Consider the following 19,617-nt stretch of genomic DNA (forward strand, 5'->3'; position numbering starts at 1 on the left):
GGTAGTTACCTATGCTTTAAAAGACCCGGAATCAGTATGTTTGATTTGATTTACTCCTTATTAAAATGTAACTTATTCGGTAATTTATAATGAAATTGAGAAAGCTAGGACATTTTAAGAAACCCCAGTTTTTGGTTACCATCATGTTCTATTTTTCAAACAACAAAACATCTCTTGTAGAAGCTACTGGTGACAAAGTTTTCTTTGAACAACTATCCACTTTTATGGCCTTCAGCTTACAAAATTTCTCATATCAAAAATAAAGGGGAAGAGGGAAATGGAATACTAATTTGAGAAGCTATCATAATTGGTCAAATTTTCACTGTTGCATGCATTTTAATAAATATTTACAATGAAGTTTCAAAGAACAGATTAAAGAACACTGCACTATATTGCTAGTTAGGATATCTTTTTGACTAATGGCAAAACATTAGAGGAAGGGACTTATTACGGATTAAGTAAGCATGAATGACATTCTTACTTAATATTAAGAACTAAAGTAATCAGTCTGGTATAATACACTGGATACAATACAATAACTTGCATTAGGATTTTCCTTATTTATATTTCTAAGTGTGCTAGAAGGGACCTAAGAGATCATATATTCTAATCCCCTCACTTCACAGGTTTTTAAATAACATATGATAGCTAGTGCAGGCTCTCTTTTAAGGTAGGTTTCAGGGATAAAGTAGTGAAAAGAGATATGCAAACTTTGCCTCCAAGAATGCACATTTTAATGGGGGAGACTCATAATTACAATAAATTGTACTTTGAGAAGTTTAGATTCCCAAGGAAGCACAGAACAGAGTCTAAGCATTCAGGGAAGCTTCCTAGAGGAAGTGGGTTGTAAATTGAAGTCTGAGTGATGTGTAGGAGTTTCCAGGTGGAACGGGGGTGGAAGGGAGGGAAGCCACAGGGAGATTATGCAATTTGCTCAACACCACACTGTTAGATTAAATAGTCATTTTACAGTCATTTTAAAAAGCTGTAAAAAAAATATGTCTTTACAAAGTTGTCATCAGCCTACTTACTTCATGCATGTTCTCATCTTCATAAATGAAGGTCTGAATTTTTCATTTGTATTTCTAAAATAGAACTTTTTATTTTATGATTTCTACTATTCATTCTGTCATTATTCACCGTGCAATGAAGATTTCTTGATGCACGACTGTGTTCCAGGCACTGCTCAGGCACTAGGAATACAGACATAAGTAAAAGAGTCATTGCCCTTCAGGGACCTATAGGGTAATGAGAGAAACAGACATGTAAATACATATATAGCAACACAGCGTGCTAATCTGAGATCACATTTGGAATGGGTTTTAGAGCTTGAGTAGGAGTTTCCCTGTTACAGAGAACATCATATACAGAAGTATGGGCTGACAAAATGACCTCATATGCCCAGACAATGGAGAGGCATTCTGTTTTGCTGAACCAGATGGTGTGTGGTTACATAAGGGTAGGGAGCAGGTAGGGATAAGATGGCAGGAAATATGGCTAAAATATATGTGGAGTCAAAGGATTATATGCTAAAGTAGGGATTTTGAATTTTATGCTGTAGATGTGCAGGTGACAAATGAGGAGGTTTAAATAAGGAAGAGCTCTTTGTCTTGAATGAGGTAATTCTAGCAGGTGTTAGAGCTTCTCTCTCTCTGCTTGGATTTTGCACCATTTGTAATAATCTTCAAATAGTTGGGGGTTAGAAAATAAGCAACCACATTTTGAGATGGTTCATATTAGTCGGCAAATGCATTTTCTAAATTTGGTTCCTGAATTAGGTAGAGTTATTCAGTCACAGGGTATGATCCCACACGGTAAATGCCGTTATGAGAAGCTGGCCCAGCAACATTTTCAGTATAAGGGGAGAAAGAGAACCTATGTTCAGATGGGCAGCTCTCAAGTTATAGGTTTGACCAGAGTGGATTATATACGCCTCATTTCTTCTTCCAGATTCACTAATTTGAATTCTATTTTAGCGTTTTGGAGAGAGGCGAGAAAGGTGCAATGCAACACCTTGAATGTTATACAAATGATTGTCTCTTTACATGGAAGGCAGCATCAGGAATGTGGAACTACACAGTGTCAGTAATTTTGGGAAAGATGGCCTGGAATTAAGAAAGACTAGTTAAATGATTAAAATAATTGTTTTCAGTAGTTACCATGACTAAGTTAGAGGAAGTGGAAATACAGGAGAAAATTCGGAATCAAGATATATTTCTTAAGTAGAATAGTCAGGATTTGGTTATCTGCTTGATAAAGGGATTGGATGTGGGGTAGGTAGCTGGGAGGTAAACAGGTGTTTATAGTGCTGACAGAACTCACAAATGTAGCAGATAGAAGAGATATGAGTGAAAGGGTGGTGTGTTGAATTTGGATTTGCTGTTGAACAACTGAAGCAGAGGATTAGAACTAAGGAAATAGAGAATGACTGAAAGCATACATTGGAATTTATTATACATCATCTTCCTGTCTTTTCACTGCTGTATCTTAATGCCTACAACAGTAGCTATTCATTGATTTAATTAATTAATGAAAGGTGTTATAGCCTATCATTTAAATAACAGCTTCTTAAAAGTATGATAAAAGAGTATATGAGGCATTGATTCTGGAAATCCAGAAGCCTCTCATATTCCATAATATGAAGAGAAAAAAAGTCAGCTTTTGTTACTGTTGATTTTCTGATAGTAAATATTTTAAGGAGGTTATGACATCAAGGGACAGTTTTATTCCATGTTACTCTCTCTACCTCCCGTCCACTTTTTACTAATACACATAGTTCCTCATGTGCTGCCATGTTATTTTAAAATGCCTGAATAATAACATGGATAGATCCTTTGTATCGATTGCCAAATGATGAAAATGAACTATTTTTGTCTTCTTTGTACATTGCCTTGCTTTTAATTATATTTTGGGCAAGAAGAATTTTCAGGAACCTAATTGGAACACTGTACCTGTTTCAAAAATTGTTCTTATTATCAGAAATATTTTTCCTTGGTTGAAAGATTATTCATCTTTCTGTTATGAATTATACTGTGCAGGGTGAGGATGAAGTAGTGGAATCTAATGTAAGTACTAGCATTTCTGCAGAATAACTATCCAAAGTAATGGAATCCTTGCACACTTTTTCTTTGGAATTATTTTAAAAGGGTGGAGGTGATGAGGAAGGAGGTCAAACTGATAACAGTGTTGAAAGTGATTTGGAATCAACATCACATCACTTACAACTGCCTTAGATATCCATTTGAAGCACAACATGATATTTCTGTAATTATTTTACTTCCCTCTAATAACTGCATAGGAATAGGTTTGTTTCCCCAGTGAATAGCTCTGTTCAGAGCCTTTCCTTATCTTTATTTTCCAGGTTTCACTAGTGGTTGATATCATATGCATTCTTACAGGGAGACAGTGGATAAATCAGTGGTTTTCCCTCAAATCAAAGATTACATACAAGAAGTAGAGCAGTGGCATGTAACAAGTTTTGTTAGGGAAAGAAGATAGAAAATGGAAACAGAAATCACGTAATTGTCTCAGAGAACAGAACTCATAAAACATAGCCAATAGTTTTGAACATACAGTGAGTGTAATAGATGTATTTAATGTAATAGATACAGACAGTGTAATAGATAAACTGAGCTTTATTGACCACAGTCTATAATATTTTTCTTTTAAATACTAGTTAGCTTATAGTATAGTAAAAGGTTATTCTGAAACCTAATATGCTGGTGAAATGTTAAACTAAACTAAGCCGCTCTGAGATGTAAAATCAAGATGTAAGATTTAATTAAATTATAAAATGATAATATAAATTATACTAAGGTTCTTAATGATATGTATTTTGTATTGCAGAATGAGATTATTATTGTTAATTACTTTGCATTTGTGTTCTTGGCTCAAAGCACAATATAAATAGGACAACATCCCTATCTAACATACGCTGGTTAAATTAGACATTTGGCCGGGCGTAGTGGCTCACGCCTGTAATCCCAGAACTTTGGGAGGCCGAGGTGGGTGGATCACTTGGGGTCAGGTGTTTGAGACCAGCCTGGTCAATCAACATGGTGAAACCCCATCTCTACTGAAAAAACAAAAATTAGCCCAGTGTAGTGGCGTGTGCCTGCAATCCCAGCTACTTGGGGGACTGAGGCAGGAGAATCACTTGAACCCAGGAGGCGGAGGTTGCCGTGAGCCAAGATCATGCCATTGTGCTCTGGCATGGGCAACAGAGTGACTCTGTCTCAAAACAAGAAGACATTAACCTGCATGTATGCTATTGTATAAATTGGAAAATTACATTAAATCTTATTTAATATGTACTCCCAAAATACGGAAGCTACTCAATTCAAATGTAATATACTGCCATTGTTGGAGGAGGAAACTGGTATTCATGTTAACATCTATTTGGGGATCCTGCCCAACAGTATGTGGATTAACGCTATCTGGTGCTAACCTTTCTTTCCCCTTTAACAACCATACTTGTTATATTTTGTAATTCTGAAGCTCTTTAATGTGTTTTCAAGACTTACCTAACCATTTTTTCCATGCAAGTATGTGAAAGAATGACAAGCATATTATATAGTATGTGTTTGCAAAATATCCAGTGATCTTCCAAGCCCTCCTCAAAGTGTATTTACAATTCGTTTGGTTTAACGTGACCCAGCGTTTCTCCCTATATTTGCATACTGTTGCCAAATGAACTTTACATCACCCGTCTCATCACATTACTCTCATACTTTGGAATCTAAAACTGTTCTTCCCTGATGGTGGGATTAAAACCAAATGCTTCAATTTAATTTTGACATCCTTCTAATCTGCCCTCCTACATACTTGTGGGATGTTACTTCCCATTCTTTCATTCTGTATTTATTATATGTGTTTTGTATTAATTATACAAGATTCTTTTAGGTTCTCTAAAGTTCACAAAAATAAGTACATTGTCCCCATCTGCAGGAGCTTGCAGTCTAATAAAGGAGGAAAGATGCATGCAAATGAAGTTACCTTTCGGTAGAAAGTGACTCAGGAGAAACAGATAAATTGCTGGTGTAACATACAGGGTAGAGAGATGACTTCCAGCAGCAAGAATTAAAAGGTTTTATGGAGGCAGTGACATTTGTAATAGTTGAGGATTGGGTAGGAATTAGGAGAACAGAGACAGGGATTGAAAGCACATTCCAGTTATAGTTAAACAGGCTGGATAAGTACATGGGGGAGTTTTTTTGTCTAGATTATAAAGTATATAAGAAATAATAGAGTAAGGGTGGAAAAACGTATCATTGCTAATTCATGAAATGCTTTTAGTGTTTAGCTATGTGAATTTTATTCCAGAATTGTGGTCCTGGAAATATAAAGAGGCATGTAGATTAAATATGTTTCCTACACACACATAGGGACCATGTAGTTAAATATGCTTCTCCTTTTTGATTCTTGCTCTTCTATTTTACTCTGTATATCTTATATATTCTAAAGTATATTGACAGTACCACTGCAGGGTACTTTCTTTATATTTTAACCCAAAGATCCAGCGCAGTCCTTAACTCAATAAATATTCAACAAATGGATGAATGAGTGAAGAGATGAATAAATGGTTGAATGAAAAGAATGAAGTGACTTATTCTAAATGTCTGTACTGAAAATTAACAGTAAGGTCAAAAGCATATGAAAGTGTTGTGTTTGTGAGGTGTCATGAAGGCCAGCCAGCCCTCCTTCTGTTGAGGGAATGGTCAGACGCTGGATGCTTTCACTTTGCATTGAGAATGGTTTCCTAAGACTGGTCATCCTGCTTCTACTCTCACTTCCATATAATCTTACCAGAATGAGCTTCTAAACAGATATTATTTAATTTCATGTTTTTGTTCTAAACCCACCAATGCTGTCCTATTTTATTGTAATAGACTTCTTACCACAGTTTATAACGCGCTCATTGGTTTGGCCCCTGCCTATTTCTCAGACTTCCTCTCTTGTCTTCCTTGCTTTCCTTAACCCACATAAAACCTTCCTTCAACTCCTCACGTGCTATAACTGCATCTCATCCTTAATACCCTTGCCACCTTTCCCGTTTCTTGGAATAATCTGCCTCTACATCATAACGTGACTGGTTTATTCTTATCCTTTATGTTTTAGCTCTGATGCCATCTCATCAAAGAGGCACTCTCTGACCCTCCATAATTGCCATGATCTAAAGCACCCCTTCTGCTTCTCACCTCCCTTATCTTATACTAGTCTCTTTCATGGAACCCTATTCATAACCATTTTCACTATCATATAGTTCACTTACTTGTTCACTTTTCATTTTTTGTCTTCTGCCAGATGAAATTTACACACACAAGGACAGGTCTCTTATCTGTGGTTTACTACAGTGCCTACACCAGGATTTAATACATGAGGGATCAAAAAAATTTTTTTTCTTTTTGCTAATTGAATGAAGGAAGGCAAGGTAATGACTTGCTTTTTTTCCTATTAAAAATTATCAAACCCCTAGGAAGAATAGCCTGTATACACAGTCTTATGTCTTTACCAGATACTTTATTCTTAACCCCTTTCAGAATTCTGTTTTTTGCCTTTACCATTTAACTCCAAGTGTCACCTTTTTATGGTTCATTGACCTCCAGGTCATCAATCTATTTACCTACATTATATTTCTTTTGTATTTGATACTTGTTGAAATTACCTCTTTACTTGGCTTGTGTGGCTCAGATATATTTTAATTCTCATGTAACTCCGAGGAATCATTCTCTAGCTTTAGCTCAGGTTATGCTTGCTGACACTTTAAAAATAAGTGGGTGATTCTGTTTTCACCTGTTTTTGTATTCTTTCTTTGGCAACTTTACCCAGCCTTGTGATTTATTTAATCTCAAGGTGCAGTGCCCTCATCTGAGGTCTAGGTGTGTATCTCCAAATGCTTCTGTGGATTTTTCAGGCATTTTCCAACTACATATGTAGTTGATTTCTAGTGAGGTTTAAATCCTAAGGGTGTGACCTTAATAACTTATCTCAATCTCACATTACTTAACTATAAAATTGAGATATACCTATTTTGTGAGGATCCAAAGAGATAGTATATACAATGCATAGCCCAGAACCAGCTACATGCCGATGAAAGCACTCAATAAATGTTTTCCATTATTATCAGTTTTATCCCTATTAGATACAGCCTTTGCCAATGTTGATATTTCTTGAGTACATGATAATACAGCTAGTTCTCTATATAAAGAAACTATACTTTTGAATTGCACATTTACTTATGTACTAAAATTGTTTAAACAAAATTCTACTGTGTGTTTTAAGTTTGCATTGAGTGTGCCTACTGACGATTGACAAGGAAAAAAAAAGCTGTAAGATGGATATCAAAAAATAACATTAATGAGCTGCTAAAGCTAAAATTACAGGAACTTATGAAATTGGTTAAACATAAAAACCATTAAACTGTTTACTGAAGCTTCACAGATATACTGCAGCTAATGAGCATTTCTGCTATTTAAATAAGCCCAAATTGAACACACATTACATGGATACATAATTAGTCATGGCAGTCAGACACACATAGACTTACTTTTAAAGCTCTATTTAGGGAATCTTTTCCATTTGATTTATTTTGTTAATTAAAATATTTTTCAGTGTTCACTTATATTTTAATAATAATATTTTTACAAGTATAATTTACTGCTGGTTTCCTATTTGTTTTTATTTTTCCATTAAATGCAGCAAATGGGGATTTTATATGAAATATTTTTCTTAACCCCTTTCAGTAATTGTTTATATCATTTGATGACATAATTCATCATTTAAAAATTTTGTTCACTGAGAAGTATACATAAAATTTTCAATACCCTTTCTATTTTTTCACTGTATCACATTATCAAGAAATATTAAGCACCCAAATGTGCATAGAATTATAATGATTATGGTCCAAACCGGATTAAAGGATGATCTATTCCTTCAAGGAGTTTGCAGTCTTAAATAGATGGTATCATTGAATATAAATAAGCAAATCAAAGTACAGCATTTGGGGATCCAACAGAGAATTTGAAAACAATTCCTATATACTTAACTTCAAGGAGGAGATCTCTTCCAGGTAAAATGAAATCCAATGTTGAAGGAGTTCAGTGTCTTAGAATTATTTCAGAGAAATAAGCAAATCAAAGTGAAGTGCTTAGACTGTTTTAATTCTGAATCGGTTTGTTGGTCAGTTTAGGAAATGGAAATGAAATTCCCAATAGAATACAAATAACACAAAAGGAGTTGCCATAGGCTATTATTGACATCTATCTTTTCCATTCAACTCAGGGAGCCTAAGTTTATCCTGAACAGGGTGAGGGAGAATATCAGATCTGTACTTTACCCTGCCTGAATTCTACCAGCATATTCGAACTGAAAATTATCTAACCATAGCAGTCAGGAAACCAAATAGTTAAATTGATCAGAAGAAATTCAGTGTGTGCCCATTCTTTGTCACTGTAGAAACACTTTTTCTCCACACAATGAACTGACTCTCTAATTGTGAAAATAAGACCTACAAGAAAAATAACTAACGCAGAATAATATGAGTGCTAAATAAATAGAACGGACAAATACTACATTTTTAGACCAAAAGACATATATTAGATTCCGCTTATGTGCCAATTATATGCTAGATGCTGGGGAAGTAGCTGAATTAAATATATCATCTGAACTTAGGAGTAGTAGAGGTAAAACAAATAATTGAAATAAAGTCACATAGTGCCTAGTGTAACAGAAAGTCGTTAGTGGTTAATTCACCAGAAAGCGGGAGCAAAAAGGTTTCATTGGAAAGGATGCTCTCAAGGCTGAATCTGTGAAGCTAGCCAAGACTAGAATTCTTTGCTATTCCTATCTTCATTTTAGTTACTCCCATGATCCCCAATGCTGAATTTTAAGAGACTGTAGTGAGTCTATTTATTCTGACTTTCTCTTGCCCCCGCACCCAAAGTCAGAAGCAGCAGGACTTTGGAGACAGAAATAATTGGATTCAGATACTGCCTCTGCTACCTCTTGGCTTTATTGAGGATGATAATATCCACCTTCAAGGGTTCTTTTGTGATCTAATAAGATATTCTATGGAAATATGCAGCAGTATGCCTGCCATGTACTAGAGATCCATAAGTGCTGATTGATTATTTTTTCTAACATTCTTCTTTAGTTGACAGTGACGTTAATGGAATGTAAGAAGTAACTAGGATAAAATTTTCATTGGATGGATTGGCACAACATGTTAACTGACTGAATGTTGAGATGTTTGAAAACAAGATTCAAGGATTATACTAAGATTTGTAAGTTCTATTTTTAGTTTTGAAGAAGGGAATTGGGGCCTGATGCGATGGCTCATGCCTGTAATTCCGGCACCTCTGGAGGCCGAGGGTAGCATATCACTTGAGGTCAGGAGTGGTACTGGCCAACCTGGTAAAACCCTGTCTCTACTGAAAATACAAAAATTAGCTGAGCGTGGTGGCAAGCACCTGTAATCCCAGCTACTTGGGAGACTGAGGCACAAGAATCACTTGAACCTGGGAGGTGGAGGTTACAATGAGCGGAGGTCACGCCACTGCACTCTAGACTGGGCGACAGAGCGAGACTCCTTCAAAAAAAAAAAAAAAGATAGAAAGAAGGAAGGAAGGAAGAAAAGAAAAGAAAAAAAGGGAATAGGAAAAAGCAGTCATGATGATTAAAATCTCATCATGAGGACAGGTGGAAAAGCAGAAAGTATGATGTCATGGAAGCAAAGCTAAAAGACTTTCATGAGGAAGAAGTGCTTATCTGTTGAATTTTGCTGAGAAATCAAGGAACACAAGGGGGAGGAACATTAGGTGCCTGTCCAACTTTGCCTTTGCGTGACCCTGAGAGTAAGGACCTCCTTAAATTTTGTTCTTTGGCTGCCTCACTCACTTCACCCTATTTCAGGCACTGAAGCGAGATGATCACTGAGAAGAATCACTGAACTTGGCAACCTGGAACCAATTAATCATCTCAGTGAAAAAAGTTTTAGTGAAGCTTTGGAGGCAAATGCAGATCTGGAATGGTTTTAAATTGGGAGGTACTACTGTACATGTATGTACCTACATATGGGAAACCTCTAATTTGCAGAGAGTGACTGGTAATGGAGAAGAGAGTGGATATAGCATATGGGGGCAAAATTCCTACCAGGTAAGAGGAGAGGATTCTTAGGCCCATGTGGAGAGACTGGTTTCTGATAGGAGGGAGAGTTCCTTAGTGGTATTAAAAAGGAAGAGAGAGAGTGAATGTATAGATCCAGTAGGTTTGTAGTTTTGCTGATGGGAACACAAGAGAGTTCCTATGTGATAGCTTTTATATTCTCTGTGAAATGTGGGACAAGGTCTTCTCCTGACAGTGGGGCAAGAGAAAGGAGTTGGGTCTGTAGAAGGTTTGAGGAGTGAAGCAGAGGTAAGACTGGTGCTCACAGTGAGTAGAGGAGGTGAAAAAGTAAGGTCACCAATAATAAATCATGAGATGGGAAAGTCCAGAGGAAGCATGTGAACTGAGTTTTGGATGCGATGATTTGGAAGGGACATTAGAGCATACAAGTTATAATCTTAAACAGGCATCAAGAAGTTCCAGAATAAAAGGAAGAGCTCAAGGGAGAGTTCGAGGCCATCTTTATAGAGATGAAATTGAAGGCCCTAAATGACTATGATTTCTGACAGAGAAAGTGCAGTGGACTGAATATTTGAGAGCTGAGAAGAGGAAAATGAAGAGGTGAGGAAGGGCTAGAGCCCAAGAAGAACCGTTTAAAGATAAGCAGAGCCAGGGTAGAAGAGCATTCTGCAAATCAGAGAAGGAGATCAAATTAATGTCATTCAGCTGTTGAATGCTACAGAAAGGCAAAAGGGCCGAAGACTAAGGTCACAGAATTTGGTGACCGTGGAGACCATACTTTCATTTGAGGAATAATTTGGTGGTTAGACAAGTAAGCAGTCCAAGTATATGACTCTGATAAATTGGGTAAAGGAAGATATAAGGATGTCAGTGAGAAAAGATAACCATGTCAAAAACAAAGTTTTTTTAAATAGGAGAGGAGAAAATGACAAATACAATCTACTAAAAAGAGTAAGAGACAGTATTTGAGGACCTGCAGGAGCAGGAAGGTGCAGAATCAAGGTTACCTTTTGAGAGACTGGCAGAAGGAAAACGATGAATCTTCATTGTGGAGAGCGTACTGATTAAAGTACTGAGAGGTGGAAGGGAGATGTGAAGACAAAGCTCAAGCCATCCAGACTTGATATTCTTAGTGGGAGGCATTCTCTGGTTCTGGCCCTTCCTTACCCCAGGTTATTCTATTTAAACAGAACTCTGATATCCTGGCCTTGTAATTAGAATTTATTTGATCTTGCTGAGATTTTGCTTTTAGCACTGCCTTACTGAGATTACTGCCTCAGCTCGCCTTTTAGTTTCATTGTGCTTTGGTCCTACTCAGTCATAGGTTATGTAAAAATTACACAACAAGGACATAGATGAATTCATCTGTGTTTTCAAGGTATCATTTTATTGTAAATGTTGAAAGTTTTTATTCTCCCCATTATTTTATAACACACCAAACTCTCCAAAGAATACTAATAATCCTTTTTCATTATGATATCTGTTGTATTGTTTTATTGTGTATGGAGAATTAATTTATATTTGTGTACTAAAATATAACATTCTTGACATCTTTTTATAAACACTGAGAAATATACTTGTCATATGCTTGTGGGTTTCTCTTTTACATATATGACAGCACAGCTACATCAGTTTAATTGACCTTGGCAATCTGCATCTGCCAGTGATGTGTCCCTGAGGGACGGTTTCTGCAATTTTAAGCTGTGGCTTATTGAAGAACTTGTGTGTCACAATACCATTAAGTCTGTATAAAAAATCATTTCATGCATAACATTAAATTGACTAAAAGTTCCAATTTCAAAACGATTTCTTGTTATAAAGCTACCTCAGAGTGTCTTTGTTTTTTAAATAAGCTCATTTGAACATAGTAGTAATTAAAGCAGAAATTAACATAAATCTTGAATGTTTGGTATGAATTAAGGACGTTTTCATTCTTTATAAAGACTGCATAAAATTCCAGGCACCATATCATTTAACAAATTTCTCTCCCAATTGAAGAATAATATAGACTGTGAATAAGCATGTTTTGGGATTCTTTTTCAAGTTCTTTTTCTGTTCAACTATGGAGCTCCTGGGACATATGCCACAGTCTCCATCAAGAAGCAATCTCATGGAAATCTGTGAGAAAACTGTGCATGAACATAACAGAAAATCCCCCTCCCCATTTTATAAACAAGAAAGGAATAATACAATCCTTCTATTAATATTCATTTAACACTTCAGAGAAAATGGCAAGCAGTTATTTGGTTTGCAAATGTAAATATACATTTTTCATCCACTTATGCTTTCACTCCTTCCAAGCTGGGTAAAGACAGAACAGAAGATTTGCTTCTGAGATTTATTTTTATTGTATTCCAAGTTAAATGTATCAGCAGAGATGTAAAAGAGCTGTGGGGAGTTCATAGAAGAACAGTTACGAAGAGGATGAGCGTCTTCTTCATAAGGAGCAACTAAATAAATGAATTCCTTTCTGAGAAATTATGAATAACATGCACGTGGATTTTTTCACTGAATCCTTGATTTTAGTTCTAAGCTTAAAAAACAATTAAATAATTAAAATAATGGCTATATTTTAAAAGAACTGTTGAAATTAGGAAAAGTATTTAGCTCCATAATCAGATTTAACAAAGTTTCAGTAAATTCATATATAGTATGAATCATATATGAATATTATGTTTGCTTAAATAGAGTCCACTGTATGTACAAGGAAATGATCCTAACCATTTGATGTTCAGTCATTCTTGGTCATACAGTCATTCTTGGTGCCTGTGATACAGTCATTCTTGGTGCTTAGTGCTACTGAAAGAAAACATTTCTGACCTGCTGTAGCATTGCTTATATTTATAAAAGTTGTCCATGTTCTACTTTCTTAGTGATCTTTTTGTAGATATTTGATGAGCCAAATATTGGGCATTAAAATATATACAGATGATCTTTATTTTGATTGATGTTAGTAACCTCATAACCAGCTGTGTGATCTCTTGGTTTTTCTTTTTATTTCTGGAATGAAATTAGGAACATGTTAAACTTGAAGGTCTCCAAAATAAGCAGGAGGAAATTTGGTAGTTAATTTTCAAAAGGAGGCCGAGATGATTTTTAATATGAAAGAAGATCCTTTTTCTATTTTAGAATAGAGTATCAAAGAATTGTTTGATTTTTAATGAGGTTAGCTGGATATTACAAATGATAAAATAATTAAAACAGTTGATATTCAGGTTTAAGACTTCAAAGGGTAAATATATATTGAGGAAAGAAAGCTTATTTTTAGAAGTATACGTGAGTATTACGAATGTTTAGGGACACATAATAACACAATGCATATACAATAGAAATGCCTGTGAACAGAAGAGTGCTTTTAAATTCACAAATAAATGCCCCTAGGGTGGCTTATGATGTTGGTGCTAAATATTTTAAGAAATGCAAAGTTACTTATTAAACTCAGAGTAACATTTCCTGACTACTTATTAACCGAGTTTGTGACAGGTGGAGTGTTAAAGTGAATTGTTCTATGTGCATTTTTTGCATCCTAAAATATGGTAAAGCACATTCTTCAAGAACTTCAATTTGTGAAGCATTTATTCAGCACCTCCTGTGTACAATTCACTGTGCTCAAGTGAACATTCAAATGTTATGAGGCCTGAAGCTTGTACAATTTGAGAGCTCTTCGTTAAGAAAAGGAAAATTTAGAGATTTGAAATTAGGCACAGGGCTTTGAAAGAGTCCCATGCAAGTGAGGGACCCTACTTAAGCTTCAGTAACTTCACGATATAGTTATCCCTTCACATCTATGGGGGCTTGGTTCCAGGATCCCCCGTGGATACCAAAATCCATCTATGCTCTCAAGTCTGTTACAGAAAATGGTGTATTATTTGCATATAATCTACATATATCCTCCCATATACTTTAAATCATCTTTGGATTACTTATGGTATATCTAATACAATGTAAATGCTGTATATATAGTTGATATACTATATTGTTTAGGGAATAATAGAAAGAAAAATGTATGTACATGTTCAGTACAGACATAAACATTCTATTTTTTTCCCAAATATTTTCAATGCACAGTGGATTGAATCCACAGATGTGAACCCATAGATACAGAGGGCCAACTGTAAACATATCTTTGACTCTGATTGATGTCGTGGGACTCAGAGATAACTAAGGAATTATTCCTATCCTGCTCAAGCTTAGAGTGAAATCTGTACTTTAAAAAAAAAAAAAAAAAAAAAAAAAAAAAAAAAAAAAAAAAAAAGCTTTGCTCTCCTAGTGATAAAATTTTGAATTTCTAATCTTTTCTTAATAATTATCTTTATTTCATATCTCTTGTAGGCCAAAGTTTTGGAAACATAAGGTCATTTCTGATAGAACAGAATTTATTTTTACCCCTTGCTGCTGTTTATAAAGCTCATTACATACATCATTCAATGATGGTGTGTTACAGTTGCCATTATTAAAATAGGTTGAATTGATGAGCCATACTCACTATTGACTTTCTTACAACTCAAGTAACTGTCAACAGATGATAGTGATGATCTGTTATGCAATGGGGAACAAATGATAAAGGTCTGTTTTCATGTGACCTTTAAAAACATTAGAAAAATTTCCTCAAAATGCCATTCTGCTTTGAAAGTAATTGCATGAATATTTAATTTTTCTCTCAGTGAAAGATGAAAAAACAAATAGAAACAGTAGAAGATTTTAAAATAAAAACCTGAGTGTGATATCATTGACCCGTCTACTCATTCGTTCATTCATCCATCAATCCAATTGAGTGTCCTCTGCTTCAAGAACTGTAGTGTGCTCTGTAAAACAGAGGCAAGCAGTGTGGACACATTCCTGTTCTCATGGAACCTGTGGTCTTGTGGGAAAAACACAATCAACAGTAATCCCTCAATAATTTTCTACAACTCTAACATTCTTTAAATAGAAAGCTACAAATATATACCAATGTTTATTTTATTTCTTTTTTTTTTCTCTATTTTACTCAGAAGAAACTGGTTTTAGGTGTCAAAATAACATTTTTTTATATTTGGCTATTTTGCCTTATACTTGATTCATAAATCATTTCAACAACTAACTTTTCTGTTCCAAAATCTACCAAGCTCTCCTCCTTTACTTTAAGTTGTGATTAATTTTTTCTCTTTTGAGTTGGAGTAAAGAATAAGGCCCTTAGTCTGAGATGCTTTGCTTAAAACTTATGACATCATTACCTGGAGAGAACATTTTATCCTAAACACTGGCTTACTCAGTTTACTCCATCAAATGGGGTGTTGTCCACCTTTCTTCATTTCTTCTCTTGTTCAACCCTTTCTCTAAATTGCATCCATTGATCTCTTCCAAATGTCAGTATTATGCTTTCAAAATATTCGTTAGATATTTTTCTTAAAGAAGCACAACCTCATTCCTCTTCCATGACTCTTTTAAATTCATTGGAATGCAGCATATTTAGCAAATAATTGCGAAACTACTTTACAGAGTAATTTCCACAAGGAATTAATGGTAGTGTTTGCATTTGTTGCTTTTAACAAAACAAAGCAGAAATTGCTGGCTAAATGTAACTATATACTAGATCCATTAAATTGCTTGATAGTAAGTGCAAATAATTTAATGAAAATGTTAAATATTTTGTCTCATTTTGCTTTATAAAATGTTTTGTTGTAAAAAGGAGATTAGCCATTGACCTGAATTCATGATGTAATTTTCAAAAGTGACACACATGAACAAGTTTGGGATGATATGAGTAGTAAGAGATCTGTAAAAATGATGGCTATGAATGAAGTTTTAGAAAACGTATTTTGTATGTATTTAAAAGGTTGTACTTTCCTTCTTTATAGATCCATACTTCGTAGACATAAATGTCTGCTCTGAAACATTGACCAAATCTGTGGTCTTTAATTCCTGTATGTGAGGTGTAAAGTTAAGTCAGTGCACTTCAAATGTGTTGTTAACGCCAATGTTTTGTTAGCTTTTCATTTTTACAGTTTACTAAAAACTGTTGTTTGAATCCCTGGAATAATAATTAAACCATAATTTTTCTTAATTTTAAAATTATTGTTATGGAATTGTCTGTTGATTAGTCATTGTCTATTGTTTTTCACTTTTTTTCCAGTAAAAGAAGCCTTGAGCCCTATAAAATTTAACAGATGGGGTCTCCCAGAAGTAGATCCAGAAACTATGCAAACTAGTGAACCATGGGTATTTGCAGGTGGCGATGTCATTGGTTTGGCTAACACTACAGTGGAATCAGTGAATGATGGAAAGCAAGCTTCTTGGTACATTCACAAATATATACAGGTAGGCATTTTTCATCATTTCCACTTAATTCTTTTCCAATGGATAAATACTTCATTTATTTTTGATACTTATCTATAAGAGCATTTCTATACGGCATATATAAAATATGTCACATACATACTTACTTGGATAAAAATTTTAAAATGTAGACTAGGTAGTAGAACTGTTTAGTTGATTAAAAATCGGGCCAGGTGTGCCACCTAACGCCTATAATCCCAGCAATTTAGGAGGCTGAGGCGGGAGGATGCTTGAGCCCAGGAGTTCAAGATCAGCCTGTGCAACATAGTAAGATCCCATCTCTACAAAAAATAAAAAATTAGATGGGCATGGTGGCACATGCCTGTGGTCCCAGCTTCTTGGGAAGCTGAGGTGGGAGGATCACTTGAGCCCAGGACGTCAAGGTTTCAGTAAGCCCTGATCATGCCACTTGCACTTCAACCTGGACAACAGAGATAGACCTTGTCCCCAAAAAAAAAAAATAGAAAGAAAGAAAATGTATTATGCATTCCTACCATTTGAGTACTGTGAAGTCGTTAGTCCTGTTGTGTTCAAAATATTTATTATTGCCTTAAATACATAGATCATACACTTATCAAATCTGATGGTATACAATATTATAGGACATATACTAGAATCTACATTAATTGTAGTCTTACATAGTCCAAAAGTAGTTTGATCTGTTCATTTGGACCCAATAAGGTCCTATCTATTTTCCAAACTCTATGCACCTAAATGGAAAGAAGACAAACGTTTGATGAATTTCAGTTGCAATTCTTATTTTTTTAAATTTTATTTATTTATTTTTTATTTTTTGAGACAGAGTCTCACTCTAATGCCCAGGCTGGAGTGCAGTGGCATGATCTTGGCTCACTGCAGCCTCTGCCTCCTGGGTTCAAGCAATTCTCATGCCTCAGCCCCCGAGTAGTTTGGACCAAAGGTGCATGCCACCACACCCGGCTAGTTTTTGTATTTTTAGTAGAGATGGGGTTTCACTACATTGGCCAAGCTGGTCTCAAACTCCTGGCCTCAGGTGATCCGCCACCTCAGCCTCCCAAAGTGCTGGGATTACAGACATGAGCCACCATGCCCACCCTTCAGTTGTAATTTTTAAAAACAACTTAGTTTTATGATGAAATACAGAATGTGAAATGATGAGATGTGAAGTTGAGCATACTTTGCCACAGTGACTGTGGTCTTGAGGAAGAAAGGTGTAACTGTCAGATCTCAGTAACTTACTTTCTGACAAAATGATTTGTGTTCTTTTCGTTCTATGATTTCATTAAATGTAGACACAGTTACCTCATTTATGTAAATTGTTCCTGAAAAATTTGCTCTTGTTAATAAAATTTTTATTCTTTCTTTCCTATTCAGGGAAGACTGCTCACACTATGCCTTTTTACCACTCTTGTTTTGGTTCTCTTGTTTGTTTCCCACATGCTAACAAAATTCATTTTATCTTTAATGCTTGCTTTAATTTATCCCTCTTTTCTGTGACCGTTTTGTCTATTCTAGTTGTCCTTCTCATGTTTGTGTAACTAATACAGGATGTACTTACTTGCTAGGTAGGGCCTGGACTTGACACTGATTACATCATCTTTTAAAAGTTTGATTCACCTGCCTACTCCCACCTCCTCCTTGGCATCTTTGAGTAGTGTGGGGCTTGGATGAAAAAAAAAAAAAAAAAAAAAAAAAAAAAAAGAACAATTATTTTACTTCCATGTAATGACAAATAGGAAATTTGAATGGAAATCTGATGTGTAGAGAAAGGAGAGAAACAGACCTTTAGGTATAATGAAGAAAACATGCATGTGCTTTAAAAACACATATTGATAGGAATGATAGTGTTTGAAATACAAAATAAAAGTTGTGCCATGTAACAGTTTTGGATTTGGCTGAAGGATTCAGACTTGTCAAACTAAGTATCGAATTACATTTTAAAATGGAGTAGAGATGGAAGGTAGGTAAAAATCTCTGTCAAGTAAAATCAGCATTTCCACCTTCCTGCCAGGGTGTTGGATGCAAAGTGCTAAGCAGTGATAAGGCTAACAAGGTACATATAGACAAAGTGGGATTTTTCTCTCTCCACATTGTCATTGACTTAGTTCTGGTCTCTATCACCTCTCTTGAAATTGCCTCCACTTTCTCTCCTGTCAAATCCAATACCCCTACACTGCAGCCAGAGTCATCTTTCTAGAGTATCGGTTGAATCCTAATGAATCCAAGTGGCACGATCATGGGGGTTATAAACCCTTTAAATGAGATCAGAAAAAAAAATGGCAATGACTTTTCCTCACACTCAAGGTAAAGGCCAAACTTCTTAGCTTTGTGATGCTGATTTGAATGTCCCCGAGCATACCGGAGATTTCTCCTGAATCAGGGCCTTTCCCCAACTCCACCCATTTCCCTCTGGTTGAGTCCCACTTGTCCTTCAGGGTTGGCTCCCTCCTCCTCGTCCAGAGAGTTTGTGACATGAACTTCCTGTGTGCTGCTTGTTTGAAGCCTACTTACTAGTCTGTCTCTTCGCAAGCCAGGAACCATGTTTATGTATTGCTGTATTCTCAAAATATTTATCTATTAAATAGGAAAAATATACAGAAATCATTTATCTTCAGTACATTTAAGGAGGAGTTAAGAAAACTAATGAGTTTGTTATATGATAAGTTCATTAGCACTATAATATTGTTTTCTCACAAATGTAGCATTTGTTAAGAAAAATTTTTGTAATGTCTGCAGTATGTTTCACAGCTCAGGCTTATGACATTTTGTCTTATATTTTACATTAGTTTGTTTTGGGGGAAAATGTAACACTGGATCGCTTGTTTTAAAATATGATTTTATAAACAGATTATAGTATTAATCCTTGCAATTGGGTGTTTAGAAATTCTTTGTAATATGCTTTTTCAGATAAATGTGATTATCTGAAGACATCCATGTTGGGAGAAAGTGAAGGCAATTTCTCTGAGGAGAGCTTCACTTAAATTTCATTAGTTAATTTGCTCAATTACCACTTATTAAGTAATAGCTGTTGGGCCCAACACTTGACTTTGGTAGAGTACCAAAATGCATAAATAAGAGCAGTATAATATAGTGGTTATAAATTTGGGCTCTGAACTACAGAGAAGACATCAGATGCAGTTCCAACACGTTCAAATCATATTACCTCGGACAGGTTACTTCAGCACTCCAGGGTATGGGGTG

At 35.4% G+C, this 19,617-nt stretch overlaps 1 protein-coding gene across 5 annotated transcripts in view; it reads left to right on the forward strand.

The window, feature by feature from the left end:
* Positions 1-19,617, forward strand: part of DPYD (dihydropyrimidine dehydrogenase) — an 860,002-nt gene that overhangs the window by 370,240 nt on the left and 470,145 nt on the right. For all 5 annotated transcript variants that reach the window (XM_077987630.1, XM_015145562.3, XM_077987644.1 and 2 more), the window contains one exon: positions 16,235-16,419. In XM_077987630.1, the coding sequence (XP_077843756.1) occupies positions 16,235-16,419 (185 nt within the window). The remainder of the gene's footprint in view (positions 1-16,234; positions 16,420-19,617) is intronic.

The sequence above is a fragment of the Macaca mulatta genome, chromosome 1 (assembly GCF_049350105.2).
Source record: "Macaca mulatta isolate MMU2019108-1 chromosome 1, T2T-MMU8v2.0, whole genome shotgun sequence".
In the NCBI taxonomy this organism is placed as follows: domain Eukaryota; kingdom Metazoa; phylum Chordata; class Mammalia; order Primates; family Cercopithecidae; genus Macaca; species Macaca mulatta.